Source organism: Heterodontus francisci, chromosome 20 (genome assembly GCF_036365525.1).
Source record: "Heterodontus francisci isolate sHetFra1 chromosome 20, sHetFra1.hap1, whole genome shotgun sequence".
In the NCBI taxonomy this organism is placed as follows: domain Eukaryota; kingdom Metazoa; phylum Chordata; class Chondrichthyes; order Heterodontiformes; family Heterodontidae; genus Heterodontus; species Heterodontus francisci.
The window spans coordinates 70692266-70713981 of NC_090390.1; the positions used below are offsets into that span (position 1 = coordinate 70692266).

At 42.9% G+C, this 21716-nt stretch overlaps 1 protein-coding gene across 6 annotated transcripts in view; it reads left to right on the top strand.

Annotated features, from left to right (window-relative positions):
* Window positions 1-21716, top strand: part of gpam (glycerol-3-phosphate acyltransferase, mitochondrial) — an 80111-nt gene that overhangs the window by 27274 nt on the left and 31121 nt on the right. For 4 of the 6 annotated variants that reach the window (XM_068052996.1, XM_068053001.1, XM_068052998.1 and 1 more), the window contains exons 2-5: window positions 9667-9788; window positions 11231-11353; window positions 13373-13446; window positions 16275-16388. In XM_068052996.1, the coding sequence (XP_067909097.1) occupies window positions 9687-9788; window positions 11231-11353; window positions 13373-13446; window positions 16275-16388 (413 nt within the window). In that variant the 5' untranslated portion in view covers window positions 9667-9686. Of the gene's footprint in view, window positions 1-8802; window positions 8881-8985; window positions 9507-9666; window positions 9789-11230; window positions 11354-13372; window positions 13447-16274; window positions 16389-21716 lie in introns of those variants that run through there. The other 2 variants (XM_068053000.1, XM_068052999.1) reach the window with 2 other exon arrangements.

Here is a 21716-nt window from a genome sequence, read left to right on the forward strand (position 1 = left end):
CAAGGGGCAGTTATATTTGAGCAGTGATCATGAGGCTAAGTGAGGTCTTTCTGAGGTCAGTGACCAATTCTACATCATCGTAGTGCTACAGCAGCATCTGTAGACCAGTTGCAATAAATACAATGCAGTCCTCAGTCTTAACAATGGAACAACACAAGCAATTTAAAAATAATCTCCCAGGCACTGTAAAGTAAGTGAGGTGTGAAATTAAGCCTGCCAAATGCTTGTCTGTGCGCACTCCCACTGGAAAAAAACCCTGGCCATTCATATTTGGAGCCAGGTTGAACATTGTGACCCTTCTGCGTTTGGATTTGTATCAACTGAGACACGGCTCTTCCCGTCTCTTGTCACACAAGCATTTATACTCAGGAAGTCTTTGATTATTTACTTCCATTGCAGTATTAGTATTCAGCGCTGTAATGAACTGGAATATTCTATAACTAAAGTAACTGACAACACTTTAATATAATAGCCATAAATATTCCTCTAAGCTTAATAAATGCCTCATATATATGTAAGTACAAAAATATATTTAGAGGCCAGGTAACATTTGTGAGCAACTTAGTGCTGTGTCTCAAACTAATTAGAAAGAAAATAACCAGCATCCTTTGTGTTATACTGTACTTGAGTATGTCCAAAGAAAGATTTATATTGTACTTTATTATGTGTCTCAGAAACATCCCGAAGTAATCTCATAGAATTCATTAATTTGAGTTGCAATGTCTGTAGTTATGATGGCAGGAATGTTGATCTGGTATCATTAGACCAACCATTAGATTAGTTTAGTTTAGAGATACAGCACTGAAACAGGGTCTTCAGCCCACCGAGTCTGTGCCGTCCATCAACCACCCATTTATACTAATCCTACACTAATCCCATATCCCTACCACATCCCCACCTGTCCCTATATTTCCCTACCACCTACCTATACTAGGGGCAATTAACCTATCAACCTGCAAGTCTTTGGCATGTGGGAGGAAACTGGAGCACCCGGAGGAAACCCACGCAGACACAGGGAGAACTTGCAAACTCTACCCAGGCAGTACCCAGAATTGAACCCGGGTCGCTGGAGCTGTGAGGCTGCGGTGCTAACCACTGCGCCACTGTGCCGCCCTAGATAACCAGATCAACTTTTGATGCAATTTCTATGTCAACTACAGCACCAAATGGGTTATCTTGTCTGTGAAGCTCAATGGTGGAATTAACTTGTCTGTTGTTCTCTGAGTAAAGGTTAATAAAAGAAAAAAATTAAGTAGATCACTTATTTATATTGCTCTGAATGACTTTTCTGTGGCTGCTCAGGCCATTGGGTTCTCTGTACTGTGTAATAAACCAAAGGTTCTTAGGCCAGCTGGATTTCTGGGTTAGTATTTTACAACTATGCTTTGGCATTGTAATCATGCTATGTATGCTGGGCACGTAATGGTTTGTAGGAACATACAGTTATATATTGAGTTAAGTTCTTAACAGTGTTATATGTACTTATAAGGCATTAATACACCTTTAGGAAAGACAGTTTGAAGAGTAAGGGGTTGTGGCCTTGCAGGTTATCTTGTTAGGGGAGACCCAGGGGAATGATGATGGCTGTTTCAGATGAGAAATGTTGAGGTTGAAAGCTGGAGCTTTCTTTTAAGATAACTTTATAAAATAGGCATTTAAATGTGTTTCTTTTGTTTCTTTGCAAGTTGGCATACTAATGCGTTGGCTGAAAATTGCCACTGGAATCTGCTTGCAATGTTACCAGCCAAATGCTTATCAGATCTGAATTGAGTAACACTGTTTTAATGTGTTAAAATTTCAATAAGCTGAATTTTTCAAACAAGTTTAGAAGAGGACTGGGTGAATTCTATATTCATTATTTTGTGTAAAAAAAGTCAGAATAGCTGAATGTTTTCTGTTTATTCTGGACTTCAGTTGGGAAGCGTTGTCATGTGACTGGGAGAAGAGAGGGAAGAGCTGCCCAGTTTGAAGACCATCTCAAACAATTTTAGAGAATACACTGTGATGAGGAATAAACCACTAGTCAAAGAGGGAATGAAATAAATTGCACGGGCAGAACTTGGCTCAGAAGTAGTTTGCCTTTAGTCTTTGAAATCCAAGCTCAACCAAATAAGTAATCCATCATCCAAGCTTTAAATCAGAAGATGTGTTATCATGATTAATGGGGGGGGGGGGGGGGGGGGAAAGGGCAGCCACAAGACTTGATTGGGCAATTTTGTAATGTAGCACTTATCTCGCAGAATTCCTGCCGACACTAGTCCTGACTTCAACAAAGAACGAGGCTCTGTTGCTTCCTACAAAAGTTCTGACCCATTTAACAGAGGTGGTTTTAGATGCTGCAATCTTTTCTGGCATCAGAATGGTGCTGTATTTGCCCTATTTGTTGATGTGACGTGCACTTGTTGGCCTGTACTAATCCTCATCAAGGAAGGCTGGAAAAAGATACAAGGATGAATCAATGTGAAAGGCAAAGCTCAGAGAATCTTACAGCAGAGAAGGTGGCCATTCAGCCCATCATGCCTGTACTGCCACTTTGATAGAGCTGGCCAATTTAGTCCCACACCACAGCTTTTTCCCCATCGACCTGCATATTGTCCTCTTCAAGTATACGTTCAATTGCCTTTTAAAAGTTCCTAGAGAATTTGATTCCAGCATCCTTTCGGGTAGTATATTCTAGATTATAACAACTTTCTGTGTGAAAAAAGTTCTCATTTCCCCTCTCGTTCTTTTACCAATTGTTTTAAATCTGGTTTCTGATCCACTTGCCAGAGGAAATAGAACAAGTAGAAAGTATCAAAAAGCTTCATAATTTTGAATACCTCTATTAGGTCTTCCCTTTAACTCCTTTGCTCCAAGGAGAACCATAGCAGCTTGTCCAATTTCTCCACACTACTGAACTCCCTCATCCTTGATATCATCCTGGTAAACTTCCTCTGTACCCTCCCCAGGATCATGACACCTTTCCTAAAGTGTGGTACCCAGAATTATACATAAATACTCCAGCTGAGGCATATGGTGTAGGACATCAACAAGTGAGTAAAATATTTGGCTTTAAAAACCTAAAGACTGTAGCAGGAAAGATTGAGGAGAGATCAAGGATTCCACAGTTTTAAGATCCTAGAGAAAATATAGAGTAGAGATTTTGAAATGAGAAATTGAGCAGTAGTTTGTGCTGTGGAGCAACACGTCACCAACAGCCTTGAGATATATCATCAGGTGATTGTGTAAAATATCAACCCACCTTATATGCATTTATTTATACTTCTGGAGGCTTTAGGGCATCTGTTCCTTTCAGACTAGGTCACACCAGGAAGGAGTAGAGAATGCCACACCCCCTTTGGACTAGAGAATCTTTTACTTCGAGTTTTAAAGCAAATGTAATGGGACTGTCCTTGAAGTTTTATTTTACTAAATTATCTAGCTGGCTGCTGATGATGACGTCTTCTGGTGGGAAGTAAGATTGCATTGTAAAAAGGTTACAACAGTATATATATATATATATATATATATACACACACAAGATATATATAGATAGAGACAAGTGACAGTAACAGTATAGTGAATATAAAGTTTTTTTTTCATTTCTGTTACTCAGGACTGCCAATGGTAATGTTATTGTACTGCAATTAAGGATCAAAGTGAGATTTAGTATCTTTTTCTAAGCATTGCCTTTCTGTTGCGGGATGGCAAGTGGGGGGAGTCTACCAGTAGAATTGGGATTAGATATCGTACTTGTGTATAAGTTAGTGACTTGCCTTTGTGGCTGTTTTAAAATAAATACCGTCAAGCCCTTTTACTTGCTAGGCATAATTGTAGCTCTGATTATGATTTATACAGCAAATATTGTAAGAAGTGTTCAGAGAAAGTAACGTGTACTGCAGCAACTATTTCAAAATATAATTCATTTTTGCAGGATTGTTTAAGCATTGTTACGAGACTTTTTCTGAATATGGTTTAATTTATAGCATTTCAAAATTGAAGGGTGGGCAGTAGCAGTTTTAAAGTGAAATATTTCCTCTTTTGAAGACATTAACTTTTCCTTGGCGGTAAGTTCAACAGCTGTCTGCAGCACCTTGCTCCAGAGGTTGATCTTCACCATGAGCCTGTGAACTGAGTATCAACACCATTGGATAGCAATGAAGAGTTGGAATCTAGGCTATGTTTTTCCATGCTTCCCAGTCCAAAGTTTTGACTCAATTGCTTTAACATTGAATTTGATAGCTCCATTATAAAACATAATTCAGGGTATAAATGGATTGTAAATATCAGTACACTTATTCATGCTGCTGGCTTATTAGTTCAGCAGAATGTCAGTACTGGTTTCTATTCAAGCGATATGGGATTTGATTTTTATTAAGCTCTGATAGCCTATTTTGTTGTGGGTTCTTGCTATTTGTGCCAAGTGCCAGCTTGACTCAAACTTGTGGGTTGGCCTCATTCCAGGACCTGAGCACACAAAGAAGGTTGAAGCTGCATTGAGAGTTGCATAATTGAAGAGCCCATCATTTAGATGAGAAACTGAACTGAATTCTGACAGTCTAAAAGATCCCATGGCACTATTTGAAGAGGACTAGGGAGTTCTCCTGGTGTCCTGGTGAACAATTTTCCATCAATTAATGCTCCCAAAAACACAGATCAACAATCATTCCTCTCCTTTGTCATTTGTTGAACTTTGATGTGCGCAAATTGACTGCTACATTTGCCGACATAAAAGCAGTGATCACACTTCAAAAGTAATTCATTGGGCTGTGAAGTGCTTTGAGGTATCTCAGGATATGATAAAATGCTAGGCAGTTCTTTGTTATTTCTTTTCTCATCCTCTCAGTGTGCTGACTTATGTTAGTATGGCTTCATGGATTGGTACTTTGTTTATATTGCCATTCTTCACAAGTAAAGCTATTTGACTAAGGACAGCATCACCTTGATACCAATCCTCTTTTCTCCCATTGTTCACACCCATACATTTTTCAGCAACAATCACAGGTTGATAAAGATGAGCATGACTATTCTTTTGGACTTTTTAGCCCAGGAGCATTAAAGTCAACTGTTGCCCCAACTGAGATCAACTAACCCAACACTGATCAGAGATTAGATTATGATTAGATTAGAGATACAGCACTGAAATAGGCCCTTCGGCCCACCGAGTCTGTGCCGACCATCAACCACCCATTTATACTAATCCTACACTAATCCCATATTCCTACCAAACATCCCCACCTATCCCTATATTTCCCTACCACCTACCTATACTAGTGACAATTTATAATGGCCAATTTACCTATCAACCTGCAAGTCTTTTTTTGGCTTTGGGAGGAAACCGGAGCACCCGGAGAAAACCCACGCAGACACAGGGAGAACTTGCAAACTCCACACAGGCAGTACCCAGAATCGAACCCGGGTCCCTGGAGCTGTGAGGCTGCAGTGCTAACCACTGCACCACTGTGCCGCCCTTAAGAGAAACCTTAATCCCTGCTGACCTGTGTGGTCTCATGCTACTGAGCCATTTGAGGGAACATTTCTTAATATAGTTTTTTTTTAACCATGTCTGTGTTTTCTTTTGCTAAGTATGCAGTTAGTTTTAGATTAGGCTCACAACCTTAAGTGGAGAATGCCAGACTTGTGCATTAAGGAGACTTTCAAGTTTTAAAAGTCCAAGAAGTTCACCGGACTTGATGCTTTTTCCACCTGGCAGGAAGTTCCGGGTGACAATCTCTTGCAACACTTGTTAAGGCATATCGTTGTGTTGACCCTGTTACCAGTATATTTGTAAATATTGACTTTGCCAACATCTTTAATCGGATGCAGAAATTTTACATTATTTACTATTTGTCTAATTTCCAGAGGCTACATTTTTTGTTACAGCTGTTTTCCTACAATTAATTTAATTTTAATCATGTACTTTTGACCTTAAAGACTCCAAATAACTTTTGAGTAATTTACATGGTGCTTCTCCTGCATGTAGTTCCTTGGAGCACTTTGTCTGAACATTTAATAAAAGTTTAAGCAGCATAGTCAGCTGGCTCAGTTGATAAATTCACTGCTTACTAAGGTAAGAAGAAATGGACGGGCTGGAACTTTACCTTGGGGGTGAGCCCGCCCACTGGCCAAAAGGTCGAGGGCGAGCCCGCCTCCACCGGACTTGGAAGCCATACAGTGATTTTATGTGGCCCAGGCCCTGAATTTGCCTCGGGCAGGACGTTCACCCCTCTGAGGCAGGATGTCCCGCCTTCAGGAACTGCTGGCCAATCATCGGCTGGCAGCTTTCAGTCCCAGCAGTAACATTGGGAGCGGTGGCCACTGCTGGGACTGCACCCAGCGTGAGGAGCTGCAATGGAGGAGGCCTCAGAATAGAGGTAAGTGTGTGGGGGCTTGCCGGGGACAATCAGCTAGGCCCTGTTGAGACAAGGGCGGGGGAGAATGTTCTGCAGCGGGGGCGGCTTGTGCCCTGTGGGGCACAGCCCGCAAGGAACTGCTAGGTTTTACTGGGGTGCTGAGCTGCACCACCCCACACCCCCCGCCACTGGTAATATACCAGCGGCAGGAGGAGGCCCTTAAGTGGCAAGTAATTGACCACTTAAGGGCCATTATTGGCCTGGGGCAGGTGGGCTATTTGCCGCCGCTCTTAAAATTGCAGTGGGGGTGGGAAGGTGACAGGAATGGCACCCCTTCCCCCCTGCCTCCAGCCCACTGCCGCGGGGGACGTAAAATTCCGGCCTTTGATTTACGTGGCGCCTCAAAGTCGGAAAGCATTTCATAGCTAATGAAGTGCAATCCATTATTACTTATGGATAATGCAGCAGCCAATTTGTGCACATTAATGAATGCGATAAGGTTCCACAGAGATGAATCACTAGTTAAATCTATTCGTGCTGATATTGATTGAGGGATAACTGTTGTCAGACAGGAAGAACTCCTGCTCATCTTTGAATAATGCCATAGGATCTTGTATGTCAAGTAGAAGAGGTCTCTGTTTAATGCCGATCCGAAAGTCATCATCTCTGACAATGCAGCACTCCCTTAGTACTGCACTTAAGGTTCGATCTAATTATTTTCTCCTCTGTATGATGCTGAGCTGTGCAGACCAGAATGATTTTGGATTAGATTCCTGGTGGTACTGGGTTTTTCACCTTGGCCAGGAGCACTATAAGATACTACCATCCCAATAAGCACAAAGCAGGAGTCGAACTGGGGACCTCCTGGTTGTATCGTTCAGCCACATGCTGCAAAAGTGCCACTGGTGAAGCACTTCTTTAAAAAAAAAGTTACACTTGTGATCCAAGTAACGTTTAGTAAGTTTGTTTGTTACCATAAGTGTTAAATTGATATCCCGCAAACAAAGCATTAGATTAATGGCAGTGGACTGTATCAGGACTGAATGAGTAGTTCGGGTGCTTTGGGTAAATCTCCAGAACAGAGAGGTGGGTTTATTGCACTTTTTGACTACTTCGCATGAAAATGGGATTTTATACATTGTTACGACCAAGTGAGAAAGAGGTCTAGGGGTTCCCTTTTAGCCTTTACCCTGTCTTAACGTAACAAGGTTTAATTTTAAACACACTGTTTTTAGCTCCCCTTTGGTGAATCCTTGTTCACCACTTTCCAATTATAAGGCAAAGAAACCAGCATAAACAGGCTTTCTTAGGTTTAAAGAAGAAAAGTGAAATTTATTAAAACTTAAACTAAAAGCTCTATCTCAGTTAATGCCTACGGATGCATGACACGCTCACGTTTGCATGCATACGCGATACACACATGCAAATAGAGACAGAAAAGAGCAGAAGAAAAATAAAGTGGAAAGGTTTGAGGCAATATCTGAAGAGTTGTTGTTATGGTTCTTCGAGCTCACTGTAGAGTCCTTGATTGTCGGTAGATCTTGCTTTTTGTTCGGACCCAGTATTCTTCTTAAACCTTGTTCGCCGTAGGAGACTTTTATCTCTTGGGGTTCATGTGTCTTCAGTGTCTTCAGAGGCTTGTGAGAAAGAGATGGGAACAGACAGGAGAGATCTTCTCAGTCCAGGAGCAAGCAGCTTTCTGCCCAAACTGTTGGTACACATTCAAAAAACTCAGGTTGCCCAGCAGGTTAGTCATGTGACTGGCTGGTCCCTTTGTGTATTCGGCCATCTTAGCAGTCAACCTGGAATGCGAGCTCCCCCACCTTCAACAATAGTTGATCAAAAGTCCATTGTGGGTTGAATGTCAGGGAATGGCTGCTTTGTCCTTTCAAACACCGTCTGCCAATATGCAAAAGCCCTTCCAGCTATGGCTGATCTGTTCAACAAGTCCCCCCCCTCACTCCAGTAACAGTTTAAAATCAATGTTCATGACAAAATTAATGTGCCTCATTCTTGGCAGGTGGGGGCTTGGCATGACATACATCCATTTGAGAAGGCAGACATGGTCTCAGTTTAACTTCTCATCTTCCAACAGTGCACCAATTGAATTTGGCCTTTTTTTATTGGTGTAAAGCTATTTTGCCCCCCCCCAAAGGAAATGTGAGCAGTGATACCTTTAACTTCTACCAGCCTACTTTCACAAATTACTTTATATATTTGGAAATTGCCATCCCAATGTTATGGACAAAGTTTACAAGATTTTAATGGAGTCACAAGACTCTAGTCTTGTGGAAGTGCAATTCAGTGTATAAAAGGTCAAACCCTTAACAATGAAAGTGAATTTTCAACTTGAACAATCTCTGATTAAACAAACCAAGCTTAAGCAAACCAAGCTTAATGATTATACAGCAGTGTACCAGCTACTCCACTTTATAAAGTAGCAGTTGCAATCTTGCACCGCTCATAAGTTTACAATGATGCTTTAATTGAATAACGTACAGTTCTAACTGGAAAGGTCACAGAGTCCGTCCTTCACACGTACATTGGGGTCAGTGTATTTTAATTCATACAATTGTGCCAAATCTCTGCTCGCTATTTACAGTGATCTATCATTACTTGCACTATTGTGACTTATATGAAGTATGCCGTTATGGCTCCCTCACTTAAAGAGCTAGCATATAGAATACATTATTAATGCAATCCTTGTGATGGTGCACTTTGCACAGGACAGTACAATAGAAGGAATCTACTTTATGTCCTTTTCCTCATGAAAGGAGAAAAACTTTCATTTATATAGTCGCAATATTCACTACTTCAGGATGTTCCAAATCGCTTTACAGCCAATTGAGTAATTTTGAAGTGCAGTTACTGTTGCAGTGTAGGAGAAACGGCAATCAATTTGCACACAGCAAGGTCCCTCAAACAGTTTTGAACCACATGACTAGATAATCTATTTTAATGATGTTGCTTGAGGGATAAATATTGGCCAGGACACCCATTCTTCTTTGAAAATTGCCGTGGGATCTTGATACATCCACTTGAGATGGTAGACAAGGCCTCAGTTTAAACTTTCATCCTTCGACAGTGCAGCAGTATCTCCATACAGCACGGAAGTGTCAGCCTGGGTTATATGCTCCAGTCTCTGGAGTGGAGCTTGAACTTTCTGTTTCAGAGGTGAGTGTGCGACCACTGAGCCAAGGCTAGCAGGTTTTATCAGTAACTAAGGAATCAGTTGTGTAAGAATGCATGGAAGTTAAATATTTTCCATGTAATTTTTCATACATTTTATGTTGAAGATTTACCTTTTTAAATTTGCGTTTTACTTCATTTGCAGGACTTGAGTGTGTAAGGGGCATGGCTGAGTCGGTGGTGATTACTTCTGTGATAGACAGTGCATATTTGCCAAACTCAAGAGCACAGGCTGGCAACAGAATGAAGAATTCCAACGATGAGCTAGTAAGCAAACACTCAACTGTTCAATCAGTTAAAAAAAAACTTTTCAAATTATCTGTTTTCTGCACTGATGTGTAGAAGTTGTCAAATATGTTAGAATTTTTTTTTTATTCATATGTGATATATAAATGAATGAGCAATGTACCCGAAATGAATTTCCCTATGGACAAGAAATTGAATTGAATTGAACCAAAACTTCATTATAGGCCCCCCAGAAAGATGAATATTCCAAGTTCCACAGCAATAATTTATTACGCCCTCTTCTCCAGAATGGTTAAAAGCACTAATATGGAATATGTTTTCATTTTACAGTGATAAATTTAGTAATGAACTGTACTGTAAAACAATGCTGTTAGTCTCAACCCTTGACTGATAATGTGCCCCTTAGTTCAGTTTAAATGGAAAGAAAACCCATTTTACGGGATGGAAATTCTACAGAAAGTACTTTTTGTTCCGAGTGCTCCTCCAGGGTTTACTTAAAAATAACATTGAAATAATACTTCTCGGTATTCTTCAGAATTGTTGGTTCGATGGTGGCGTAGTGGTAATCTCACTGAACTAGTAATCCAGAGGCCCAGATCAATGCCCTAAGGTCATGGGTTCGAATCCCAGCAGGGCAGCTGGTGGGATTTAAATTCAATTAATTAATAAAAAATCTGTAATGAAAAGCTAGTCTCAGTAATGGTGCCATGTAACTATCATTGATTGTTGTAAAAAAACACATCTGGTTCACTAATGTCCTTTAGGGAAGGAAATCTGCCATCCTTACCTGGTCTGGCCTACATGTGACTCCAGACCCACAGCAATGTGGTTGACTCTTAACTGCACTCTGAATTGGCCTAGCGAGCCATTCAGTTGTCAAGGGCAATTAGGGATGGGCAACAAATGCTAGCCTTGCCAGTGACGCCCACATCACATGAAAAAAATAAAGTAATGTTCAGGTGGTCTTCCCTTCAGGCTACCCTGGTAATGTCACCACTGGCTAAGGGCTCTCTGTGCCTAGAAGTCATTTCATTGATTACTTTTGGGGAGCTACACTTTTTTTAAAACCAGCTGGTTTATACTGCATACCTAGCAAGTAGTATGATTTCCTGAACCTCGGCTGCTCCAACTGAGCTTCCCAAGTTAAGAACGCCTCTGCGTTGCTTCTAACATCAGCGGAGCGGCTTAGTGATAATTAGATTCTAACAAAATTTGTTTCAATGGCTGTAAAAATTGGATAATGTTTCTACATATATACATAGGCATGTTTTAAATAGCTGCAGGGGGAATACATTGGATGAAAAGGTACTTCCCTTGAGCTTCCCTTTAAGCAAAATTCAGGTATGTTCTGAAATTTTGGCATTGATAACACATTCTTAAGCTGTAAAGGCTTTTAATTTCAGCTGTATTATTCATCAACGTTCCCCTTCATGCCTCTTTTATTCTGGTGTGATATTTTACAGGTGGAGTACTGTCCTAGTTCTGCTGTGTTTCGATCTGCAGCTGCTACTGGAAAGGAGTCACTTCTGAGCAGAAAGCGGCCGTTTGTTGGACGGTGCTGCCATGTGTGCTCTCCAATAAGTAGGGTAATTATTATGGCACATTAAGCATAATACAGTGGTCAAAGTACCTCTTAAACATTACTCTTTATCATGTGTAAATTGTTTTACACTTGAATATTTAATAAAGTGTACATTTAGCTCCTTGATTTAATGAAGACATTCAGAATGTTAGTTGTGTTTAATCATATGCAGATGGAGGATGTTAATCAGGGCCTTTATATATAAAGAGACACTTGCTGAAACTGGTTGAAGGTTTGACTGAGGAGCTACATATTTGTAAACTTTTTATTTGTGAAATAAATGCAGGATTGTGTAAAGATTGGCTTCAGCATAATCCTTTAACAACAAGCTTTCTGAAGTATAACACAGATGATGTAATAATGAGCCACCAGATTTAAGTGAGAAAATTTTCTTTTGACCAACGAGGTGGAATTAATCCTTTGCGTTCATTGATTTAATAGGCTCGCTTTTGTTATTGGGGAGCAGAATTCCACAAGGAGAATGTGAAAGTTAGAAGACAAATCAGTCTGGTTCCTCTTATACATTTCTTAGAGGCTGGTTCCTAGTAGCCTGGAAACAAGACTTCTACCTGCCTTTTGAGAATGGTTTATGGAACAGAGAGCAGTAGAAAGATAAAGCTAAGAATTACGTAGTAGTATAGGAAGAATTTCTTCACATAAAGTGTGATTTTTTAATTGAGGAAATTAGGAGAAGGCCAGGGCAATGGTTTAGAACATAATCAAGGTTAAAAGAGTCAGAGAGAAGGGAAAATAAGTTGAGAAATACCAGAACATGTAGAGCAGACTGACACCCTGTACAGTTCGTGCTGCAATGGCAGATTTCCTTCAAATGAAACCTTGACTTATTTCTGCTACAAAAAGTTATAAAGCAGCTACATTAGGAAGATAGGAAAGAGAATATGAACGCGATCAAGAATGAGAGAAGTCTGTAAGATGTACCACCAAATATTTGGCAAATGGATGAGGTGAGGTAAACAGCCTTTTCTTACTATCTGCTTCTTGCTGTTTATCAGTTTAATTTAAGGTGGAAAGAGCATTTTGAAAGGTAATTGTATTCAGTTTAAACTTTATTCTTGGTTTCTTTTGAATGGTGACTTTCAAGTAACTTTCAGTGTAAAGAGCAGAAGTGGGAAGGTGAAGGCTTAATCTTCAGTGTTATAGCATTCTGTGAATTTTGTGCTTGTTAAAGTAAATAATGTCCAAGTCGATGAATGGAACAGTCTCCGCATTTTGCACCCTGTGACAGCGTGGAACCCTCATGGGTCAGAAACAGTATAGAATAGATGAAAAGTAAAGCTCCTCTGCATTGCTTCAACTACACATTTTTTCCTTGTAATTTTCTTTTCTTTCTTTCTCTCTTGAAGGCATTGACTTTTCCTTACTGTGGTATGGATCCAAGGGCTTTGGGAATTCTGCCTGAAAACCATTATTCATATTTGAGCCATGATAGTCTTAACAGGCTGCTCAGTCAGTGTCAGAGTTGAGCCCAATTCTCTCTGCCTGATGTCCACACATGCATATTTGCAGCAGCTTTTGTTGAATAGCAGTCATCTATGGGAACCCTGGCTGATTTTCACTTCCCTAATCCAAGGGAACCAACACCATTATAGAGCCCCTAGCACCACCCTGACTGAAATCAGGTAATTGATTACAGACCAGGGAATGGAATCTTCCTGGTTATGATTGACCGTATGCTCTCTTTATTGCATACACCAGCTATTTTAGTTGCTGTCTCTGATTGAGATTGCTAATTCATTACCAAATTTTGGAAGGTTTGAAAATGGCCAAGCTCATTTCACTTATAGCCAGCAGAGAGGAGCTGTTTGTACCAGAAATGTAGTCTGGGTTCTAACCAGGTCAGAGGTGAAAGGCTAGTGTGCTTTAAGTCAGTCTGATCAATCTAACTCACTATCCAGAATCTTCATGCTGCAGTTACAATAAAAAGTTTGAAAGAGGCTGCTTTTTGTGATTGAACAAACTTGCACCAAGTTTGAACATAGTATTTTGTCCTTTTGCTATCCAGGATAAACTTTTCAATACCAGCATCCCTTCTCAGGGGCTACGGAACGTGATCTATATTAATGAAACTCACACCAGGTATGATCTGAATCTGTGACGGAAATTAACCAGGTTAATACCTAATGGTATTTTTTCCTTATTGAATAAATAGATATTTATACAGCATATTGATCCAATGTTACATAATCTGGTAGGAATAGAACTGATAATGACACTTGTGCATAATACATTCATTTTGTTAAATTTTCCCAGGCTATTTTTAATGTAGCCTCATACCATTTTTACACAATGGCTGGAACTTTACCCTCGGTGGATGGGAGCTGTCCACCGACCGAAAGGTCAGTGGCGATCCCCGCCACCGCCTGGCCTGGGGATCCAGACCGCACTTTGTGGTTCCCAGGCCCTTAATTGGTCTCAGGCGGGACTTCCACCTCACTGAGGCAGGAAGTCCCATCTAATGGAGCTGCCGGCCAATCAGCGGGCCAACAGCTCTCTGTCCCAGCAGTGCCACCGGGAGCGGTGGTCATTGCTGGAACTGCAACCCAGCTGAAGACGGAAGATGTCGGGGAGCCCCAGAGAACTGGTAAGTTTTTGGGGCCTCGCCGAGGGCAATCGGTTGGGCATTGGCAAGGCAAGTGTGGTCGATTGTGGGGGTGGGGTGCGTGTTGGGGAGTCGGGCAGCCCTCTGTTGGGCACAGGATGCCTGATCAGGAGGGCGCCCCCCCCCCCCCAACCCCAAGGCCGTCAGAAAACTGCCTACCTTTAACAGGCGGCTTTTCTCGGGCCTGGGCCGCCCGCCAGCCAAGGGTTAAATCCCCGTGGCAGCGGGTGGAGGCCCTTAAGTGGCCGTTAACTGGCCACTTAAGGGCCTTGATTGGCCTGGGGTGGGCAGGCCGTTTTTTGCTGCCGCCGCCCTGTATAAAAGGGCAGCGGGAGCAGGTCGGGAAGGACCCCCTGGGCCTCTTTTTTTTATGCCCCCCCCGGCCACCATCCCGCTGTTTGAGGGGGCGTAAAATTCCGGCCAGTGCCTTCTGAGATTACACTTGTTTGAAGATAATTAAAACATAGTTAGGTTCAGCCCCATGTCTTTTTAGTATATGCCAAGATACCACATATGGCTTGTGTATAATTGTAGAGCATTGAGTTGAATAAAAGAACACATAACCACCTTTACAGTGAAAAATCAAGTGGTTAACTTGAAAGAGATGTTATACTTTGTTGACAGTACAACAAAATGCATAGTGGACCCATTAATAATGTTAAATGTTCATGTTACTTAAAATTTGAAGTCGGTTGTAGTGACATCCAAATTGAACTGAGCAACGAGCATCGCATTACGCTTGCTCGAGTTGATCAACAGATCCCAACTTGTTTGTTGGAAAAATTATATGCATGAGTTCTCACTTGGGTGTTTCAGTTGCCTGAATGATGGCACATGTTTAAGAGAAATGTGAACTTCTTAATAATGACAGGTATCCGTTTGGCAGAGGTAAATTGTACTAAATTTCTACTTTGTTACAGATGAGTAGTATGGTGGTTGGAATTATGGGGCTGAATTTTATTGGCCCCTTGGAGATTGGGCTAGGAAGCTGGAAGCCTGTAGAATTAGAGTGGAGGGGGGGAGGGGAATGGAGCGCCCTCCACTTTCCTGTTGCACCACAATTTAATCGGGGGTGGAATAGGCCGACGACAGCCTTCCCGCCCAGAGGCTAATTGAGACCCTTGAGAAGCCTATTAACAGCCACTCAAGGGCCTCTTCCTGCCGCTGCTGGCTCAATGCCAGCGGGTGGGTGCCTCCGGCACGTGGGGAGATTGCCCAGTAAAGCGAGGAGACTTCCCTGCTGGTTTGGGTAGTGGTGGGGGGGGGGTGGTGGTGGGTGCCTGCCTCTGTGGCCCACGGAGGACTTTGGCCGGCAAACAACCCACCGGCCTGGATCCCCCCTTCCCCTGTTATCAACACCCACCCTCACCGCTCCCACCCATGCTTCCCCCCCCCCCCCCCCCCCCCCCCACCCCCAGCCCGGATCACCGGGGTCCTGCCGGACTGGCCCCAGTGACCTGCCTCACTTACCTCAGGTCCGGGTCTCCAGTGTTAGGCCTGGGTTCAAAGCAGGCCGCCTCTCCTGGTGGCGTGCCGATGCTGCTGAGCTGCTGGCCCTGTGATTGACGGGCAGCTTTTGGAGGCAGGATCTCTGACTTTAAAAGGACAGGGATCCCGGTGCCAGGCTGTTAATTGGCCTGGCACCGTAGAATTGCGCCAGAGGGTCTCCGAATGGCCGAGGTGGGATTCCACCCCGCCTTTTCAGCTCGGCGCTGGGTGCCCTGCCTGTGCCACTAAATTCAACCCATGATTTCCAAAATGGCAAACTCTTGAACATCAGTGCTTGTGAGGGTGGCATCAAGTGAGAAGCTAGGCAGTTTCTTGTAGGCCAGGCATATCAGTTGGAATGACAGTCAGTCTGATTATTCTCGAGTATTTCCTAATGGTGCGCTGGGAATAACGTTATCAAAGGTCTGAAAACAGGTTCCCTACACACTTGCATTCTTGATTGGGAAATGGTGCGTAGTACAGTGGGAGCTAAAGAGAGCAGACAAACAACCAATAATGGGAAGAAAATAACCTGAATTGCAGCAGACAGCTGTCGTGTATTTGTTGCCAATTACTCTTGGGGATTTAACAATGCAGAAGATGAAAAATGTTTTTTTTTTAAGTTGTGGCTCAGCAGCATTTTCATTATTTTTCCTTTTGTTAAAATCAGTTTTAAAATTGAATCCTTAGGAGACCAACAAGAAGAAATCCTCAATGTTGAAAGCGAACAGTGAGTACACTGTGAGCTCTGGTATACTTTCATTGGGGCAGTGATGAAATTGTTCAATATTTACCATGTCTTTATGTCTTGATTTAGGTACCGAGGCTGGCTGGCACGGCGTCTATGCTACGTCTTGTTTGTTCAGGAAAGAGATGTGCATCGTGATATGTTTCCAAGAAATGTGATTGAGAACGTTTTAAACAACAGCAGGTATGGAAGGCTTAGTATTAGTATTAGAAAGAGTTACAATGGGACAACAACACACACTGTTTTACCCCTGTTTAACCTAAATGATTTTATTAGAGATAGACAATATCATTAAGAACTGACACTATTACCATATAAATAATGGGAGCAATAAAAAAAATCCTCCAATTGTTAAAATTGGTGCTTTCTGGCTTCTTACTGGAAAACCACACTTCCAACTGGAATATGGAATATCCAGCCAGTACTTTGTTTTCCCAAAAATGAGCGCCTCCCCACATCAGTTCTCAGGTCAGTTCAAAGTTTTACCTCTATTGCTGAGAGATGCACAAGGACACTCCTCATCAATGTTGTCATGAAGCAGAGAAAGAGAGACCTCACATCAAATATGATCACAGTGGACATCTTGGATAAAATGTTAAGCTTTTCAGCTCTTATTTAAGAATTAGAAATGACAATCGATCCTTTTATGATTCTGTAACTACATTTAGATGATAACATACTGATGTTTTGATGAAACAATGGAATAGAGATAGTCACTGGTATATCACTTGACTGGTTATGCTCTGCTGACACGTTGATCGTCTTGTTTGTTCATGCTGACACGTGACCGCTTAAACAGATATGAAATCTCGGGTGAATTTCTGTAATGCAAAGACTCAAAATCCCAAAAGGATTGCTGCTCTTGTTTTTACCTGGAGAATTCTACCACAGAAACTGCCAGCAAGTTCCATCTTATCTATTTGCCACAGTTCCTAATGATGTTTTATATTGAGGAGTCCTGGTTTTTGTTCTGTCTGTATTATGAGAGGCAGTGTGAATTGGGGGACTAGGGTCTGGAAATTTGAATGGGAAAATCTTGGCCCCAATCCAGCCAAAAGCATTTCTTGCACAAAAAGTTCAAGAGTCTTGCTCAAGGCCACAAAAAAGTCCAAATCAATATGTGGTGTATAGGCATAATTTCCTTTGTTCCTCCCACTCTAATCCTGGTTCACCTGAAGCCTACATTTGATTTTAATTCATGTAGATAGAGAGAAAGCTCAATAGAGATTGTGTGTGTGTGTGTGTGTATATTATATACGGTTGGGAGGCAGATATTGCAATCACATTGCGTGCCAGATTGCTCCAGTGAGAAACCTGAATCATCTTAGTGATTGGGCCTTGTTGACTAGAAGCTGGTGAGTTGCGAGCACTGATCGGGGAGGATGCGCAGTCAGCCAGCACCTAGGCCTATCTGACCACTAGTCCAGTCCTGGTGGGAAGGTAAATCCAGGGGGTGGGGTGCACAGACTGTGACAGCCGGCCAGAGTAAAGAAAAAAAAAAATAATTGTGGCCCATTTCTGGAGCAGCCTGCAGCGGTCCCTTTAAGGGAGGCTGGCTAGGCTACCCCACACTAGGGACCAATCAGCAGGGCAGGTGCAGTGCACAAATAGGGCCCCAATTTTATATGTCAAAATAAGGCTCATGCCTATTTCAGGCAGAGCACTGGCCATCCATTTAGAGACCTGTGTTATTGAGTTGGGTGCGCCTTGCACAGCCAATGGGCAGAACTTGCTTTTAAAATTGATAGCCAGCCATCCTGTTTTTGAGCATATATGGGGCAGGACGTAAGCCAAACAAAAATGGTTATTCATACTCTGTGCCAAACCTTTAACTGTACTCCCAGCAATAGCTTACTCATTTAGTAAATCAACAAATTAATGTAACCCTAAGGTGACGAATAAACAACTGGAGACCAGTGTGGACCTTAGTACTGATGCTGTTATTGAATGAACAGATTGATTAGTGTACCCAAACTGTACTGATGGCGTAGCGGGCACCATGCAACTGAGCTATACAGATTGAAATGTAACAACTGGGATAGGCTTTGCAGCCCCTCAAGCATATTCTGCCATCCAGTTTAATCATGGCTGATCTGTATCGCAACTTAATTTATTTACCTTGGCTCTATATCCCTTGATATCCTTACTAAATACAAATCTATTTATCTAAGTCTTGAAATTTCAGTTGCCCCACCAAACATCCACACTCTTTTGGGAGAGAGAAGTTCAGGTTTCCACCACCCTTAGTATGCAAAAGTGCTTCTTGATTTGGCTACTAAATGGTCTAGCTCTAACGCCACCTTATTGAAGCCCTTTATTATTTTAAACATCTTGATTAGAGCACCCCTCAGCCTTCTAAACTCAAGGAAATACAAACCAAGTTTATGCAACCTTTCCTCATAATTTAACCCTTTAAGCCCTGGTATTCTGGTGAGCCTGTGCTGTATCCCCCTCTAATGCCTCCAGATCAGCAAGATCCCAGGTCTCAGGATGCCAAATTCTATTGACTTACCTAATCTCACCTGGGGTGGCAGTAGAGTTGCTACAGTGGGCAACAGTGTGGTTGAGTGATGGAAGATTGGAATCAGCCAGGACTTCCACTTCTGAATACTGTCCAGAGCACCATGCTTGAAAATGTGCATAGGTTGGCTGAGGATTGAACTTTGGTGGCCCCATAATAGAAAAGTCCACACTGTCGAGGCTCATCTGCAAAGAATGGGCACTTGAGTGATGTAACAGGGTTGCTGGCATCCATCAAATCGTACTTAAGTATGGCTTGGCATCTGGATGAAGGGGAGGTGAATTCTGTGTAGCTTTATCAGTGTGTTTTTTTGTATCCGTTCTTGGGATGTGAGCATCGCTGGCAAGGCCAACATTTATTGCCCATCCCTAATTGCCCTTGAACAGGTGGTGATGAGCTGCCTTGTTAAACTGCTGCAGTCTGTGTGGTGCGAGAGCATCCACTGTGCTGTTGAGGGAGTTCCAGGACTTTGCCCCAGTGACAGCGAAGAAACAGCGATATAGTTCCAAGTCAAGATGGTGTGTGACTTGGAGGGGGACTGGCAAGCGGTCGCGTCCCCATGTGTCTGCTGCCCTTGTTCCTCTAGGTGGTAGAGATTGTGGGTTTGGAAGGTGCTGTCGAAGGAGGCCTGGCGAGTTGCTGCAGATGGTACACACTGCTGCCACTGTATGACAGTGGTGGAGGGATTGCATGTTTAAAGTGGTGGATGAGGTGCCGATCAAATGAGCTACTTTGTCCTGGATGGTGTCGAGCTTCTTGAGTGTTGTTGGAGCTGCACCCATCCAGGCAAGTGGAGAGTATTCCATCACACTCCTGACTTGTGCCTTGTAGATGGTGGACAGGCTTTGGGGAGCCAGGAGGTGAGTTACTCGCTGCAGGATTCCCATTCTCTGACCTGGCCTTGTAGCCCTAGTATTTGTATGGCTGGTTCAGTTAAGTTTCTGGTCTCCTCCCAGGTAACCTCCCAGGATATTGGTAGTGGGGGATTCAGTGATGCTAATGCCATTGAATTTCAAGAGGAGATGTTTAGATTCTCTCTTGTTGGCACTTGTGTGTCTCAAATGGTACTTGCCACTTATCAGCCAAAGCCTGAATGTTGTTTTGGTCTTGGTGCATGTGGGCAAGGCCTGCTTTATTATCTGAGGATTTGCAAATGGCACTGGAAGCTGCAGTCATCAGTGAACATCCCCACTTCTGACCTTATGATGGAGGGAAGGTCATTGGTGAAGCAGCTGAAGATCGTTGGGCCTAGGACACTACCCTGAGGAACTCCTGCAGTGATGTCTTGGGGCTGAGATGATTGGCCTCCAACAACCACAATGATTTTCCCTTGTGCTAGGTATGAATTCAACCAGTGGAGAGTTTTCCCTCTGATTCCCATTGTCCTCAATTTTGCTAGGGCTCCTTGATGCCACGCTCTGTCAAATGCTACTTTGAGGGGAGGAGCAGTCACTCTGACCTCACCTCTGGAATTCAGCTCTTTTTTCCATGTTTGCACCAAGGCTGTAATGAAGCCAGCTGTTGTGTGGCCTTGGTGGAGTCCAGACTGAGCATGGGTAAGCAGGTTGTTGCTGAGTAAGTGCCGCTTGATAGCGCTGTTGACCTTCCATCACTTTACTGATGATTGAGAGTAAGCTGATGGAGTGATAATTGGCCAGATTGGATCTGTTCTGCATTTTTTGGACAGGACATACATGGGCAATTTTCCACATAGTCGGGTAGATGCCAATGTTGTAGCTCAGGGCATGGCTAGTTCTGGAGCACAAGTCTTCGGTATTATACCTGGGATGGTGTCAGGACCCGTAGCCTTTGCTGTATCCAGCACCTTCAGCCATTTCTTGATGTTACATGGAGTGAAGCGAATTGTCTGAAGACTGGCATCTATGATGGTAGGGACCTCAGGAGGAGGACGAGATGGATCATGCACTTGACACTGGCTGAAGTTGGTTGCAAATGCTTCAGCCTTGTCTTTTGCACCCACTTGTTGGGCGCTCTCATCATTGAGGATAGGATGTTTTTGGAGCCTCCTCCTGTGGTTCGTTGTTTAATTGTCCAACACCATTCATGACTATGTGGCAGGACTGCAGAGCTTTCATCTGTCCAAAATAAAAACAGAAAATGCTGGAAATACTCAGCAGGTCAGGCAGCATCTGTGGAGAGAGAAGCAGAGTTAAAGTTTCAGGCTGATGACCTTTCATGAGAACTGGAAAAAGTTCAATATGTAATAGGTTTTAAGCAAGTGAAATGGGGGAGGCTAGATCAAGAACAAAAGGGAAGGTCTGAGATAGGTTGGAAGACAGGAGACATTAAATGACAAAAGAGTTTGTGGGGCAGAGCCAAAGAAGTCGTAATGGGACAAGTAAAGAAATAAAAGATGTTTTTAGAGGAGGTGTGAATGGCAGAATGATGAACAGCTACTGTCTAAAATCAAAGGCGAGAGAAAAACATAAGTGAGATTGAAACGTAAAGAAAAAGGAAACAAAATGGGGGCAGAGATTATGGTTTCAACTCAGTGTTGAGTCCGGAAGGCTGTAAAGTGCCTTATTGAAAAATAAGGTGCTGTTCTCCGAGCTTAGGTTGAGCTTCATTGGAACACTGCAGTAGGCTGGGGGCAGAGAGTCAGTGTGAGAGCAAGGTGGGGAATTAAAATGACCGGTGTCGGGAAGCTCGGGGTCATGCTTGCAGACTGAATGGAGGTGTTCAGCAAAGTGATTGCCCAATCTGCGTTTGGTCTCCTCAGTGTAGAGTAGATTACGTTGTGAGCAGTAAATACAGCATATTAAATTGAAAGAAGTACACATAAACTGCTGCTTCACCTGGAAGGAGTGTTTGGGGCCTCGAATGGTGAGGAGAGAGGAGGTAAGAGGGCAGGTGTTGCATCTCCTGCGCTTGCATGGAAAGGTGCCATGGGAGAGGGGGTGTTGGGGGTGATTGAGGAGTGGACCAGGGTGTTGCGGAGGGAATTGTCCCTTCAGAATGCTGAATGGGGA